The 1,831-nt window shown below is 52.3% G+C and overlaps 1 protein-coding gene across 1 annotated transcript in view; it reads left to right on the top strand.

Moving 5' to 3' along the window:
* Window positions 1-1,831, top strand: part of MYBL2 (v-myb avian myeloblastosis viral oncogene homolog-like 2) — a gene marked incomplete at its 5' end in the record, with an annotated part of 50,123 nt that overhangs the window by 28,988 nt on the left and 19,304 nt on the right. Inside the window, one exon of the mRNA XM_011997670.1 lies at window positions 178-591. Coding sequence (XP_011853060.1) covers window positions 178-591 — 414 coding nt within the window. The remainder of the gene's footprint in view (window positions 1-177; window positions 592-1,831) is intronic.

Raw genomic sequence — 1,831 nt, 5'->3', positions numbered from 1 at the left:
GAATCTATGAAAATATAGATGTATAGTCATAGAAAACTTTGAGGAAATGCATGAAATATTAACGATTGATCCTGAGCTGTGGGATCATACTTGACACTTACATATTTCCTTTAATGAACAAGTCCTCTTGTATTAAGAGCATAGTAATTGCAATTCCTAACTTCCCTCCCTGGGCAGGACCCCGACGCTTGGTGCGACCTGAGTAAATTTGACCTCCCTGAGGAGCCATCTGCAGAGGACAGTATCAACAACAGCCTAGTGCAGCTGCAAGCGTCACAGCAGCAGCAGGTCCTGCCACCCCGCCAGCCTGCTGCCCCGGTGCCCAGCGTGACCGAGTACCGCCTGGATGGCCACACCATCTCAGACCTGAGCCGGAGCAGCCGGGGGGAGCTGATCCCCATTTCCCCCAGCACTGAAGTCGGGGGCTCTGGCATTGGCACGCCGCCCTTGGTGCTCAAGCGGCAGAGGAAGAGGCGTGTGGCCCTGTCCCCTGTCACTGAGAATAGCACCAGTCTGTCCTTCCTGGATTCCTGTAACAGCCTCACGCCCAAGAGCACACCTGTTAAGACCTTGCCCTTCTCGCCCTCCCAGGTGCGTGGACCCCACTGTGGCAGCTTACTGGGTTGGTATAGGCACCTAGTGTTCAGTGCTGGAGCAAGGGTGAGCAAAACCAGACCTGGCTCTGTCCTCATGCAGCTTACGCTCTGGTAGGAAGACCAGTTAACTGAAAAAGACCCAGAAAATGTGGTAATCAGGATGAAGGAGAAGGCTTATGGTGCTGCATATGTGTATCTAGTCTGGGCGAGTCCAGGAAGACTGCCAGGAGGAGGAGGAGGATGCTGGTAGCTGGGTAATGAAGGAGAGGAAGAGAACTGTCGTGTTTGTTCATTCCATTTGTGGAACCTATTTCGTAGCAGACTTGCCAGCCCTGGGGAGCAAAGATGAAGATGACGGGTTGTCCCCAGCACTGACTCGCCCTGCCCGGTGTCGGGAAGAGCTGGGATAGCCAGTGCTGGGGATGAGCTTGTAATGAACCAGAATAGAGTGTGGGAAGTGCCATGTGATAGCAATTGCGAAGTCACTGAGAACTCACTGTCCTGGGTGTTGCCCCTGGGTGCCCTTTTAGTAACACACAGAGCTTCGGGAGCCGGGATGGATGCCAGATTCTCTCTGAGACAGAGGTCATGGGGGGCACCTGGCCTTCTGCAGAGGGGTATCTGGGCTGGTTCTCCTTGAGCACCTTGACCAAAGGCACAGAAAAGGAAGGGCAGAGAGGATGTGTGGAGTCGTGGGGGGTGGTGCAGGGCCTTGGTGGGCGTAGGTATAACCTCGGACTTTGGCTGTCATTAGGTCTGTTCTTCCCGTGAGGCTGTGGGTGAGAGCGAGGCCCTGAGGTGGCCCGGTGCAGGAGGCAACCCTGTCATCATGGGTCAGGATGGCTAGTGGCATTTTGAGAGAGTCCCCGTGTCGGTTTGCTCCAGCTGCTTAACATAGTACCACAGACTCGGTGGATTCGACAACAGAAATTAAGCATCATTGGTTTCTTCTGAGGCCTCTCTCCTTGGCTTGTAGATGCTGGCTCCTCCTGTGTTTTCACGTGGTCGCCTGTGTCCTAATCTATTATTTTTTTCTTTTAAAACCTCTTATTTTATAATCTTGTAAGGATACCAGTTATTGGATTAAGGCCCACTCTAATGACTTTATTTTTTTATTTTTATTTTTTGAGATGGAGTCTTGTTCTATTGTCCAGGCCGGAGGCTGGAGTGCAGTGGCATGATCACAGCTTACTGCAACCTCCACCTCCCAGGTTCAAGCAATTTTCCTGCCTCAG

Source organism: Mandrillus leucophaeus, unplaced genomic scaffold (genome assembly GCF_000951045.1).
Source record: "Mandrillus leucophaeus isolate KB7577 unplaced genomic scaffold, Mleu.le_1.0 Scaffold544, whole genome shotgun sequence".
Lineage (NCBI taxonomy): Eukaryota > Metazoa > Chordata > Mammalia > Primates > Cercopithecidae > Mandrillus > Mandrillus leucophaeus.
The sequence above is the reverse complement of the archived record's forward strand: the minus strand, read 5'-3'. Positions and strand labels throughout refer to the sequence as shown.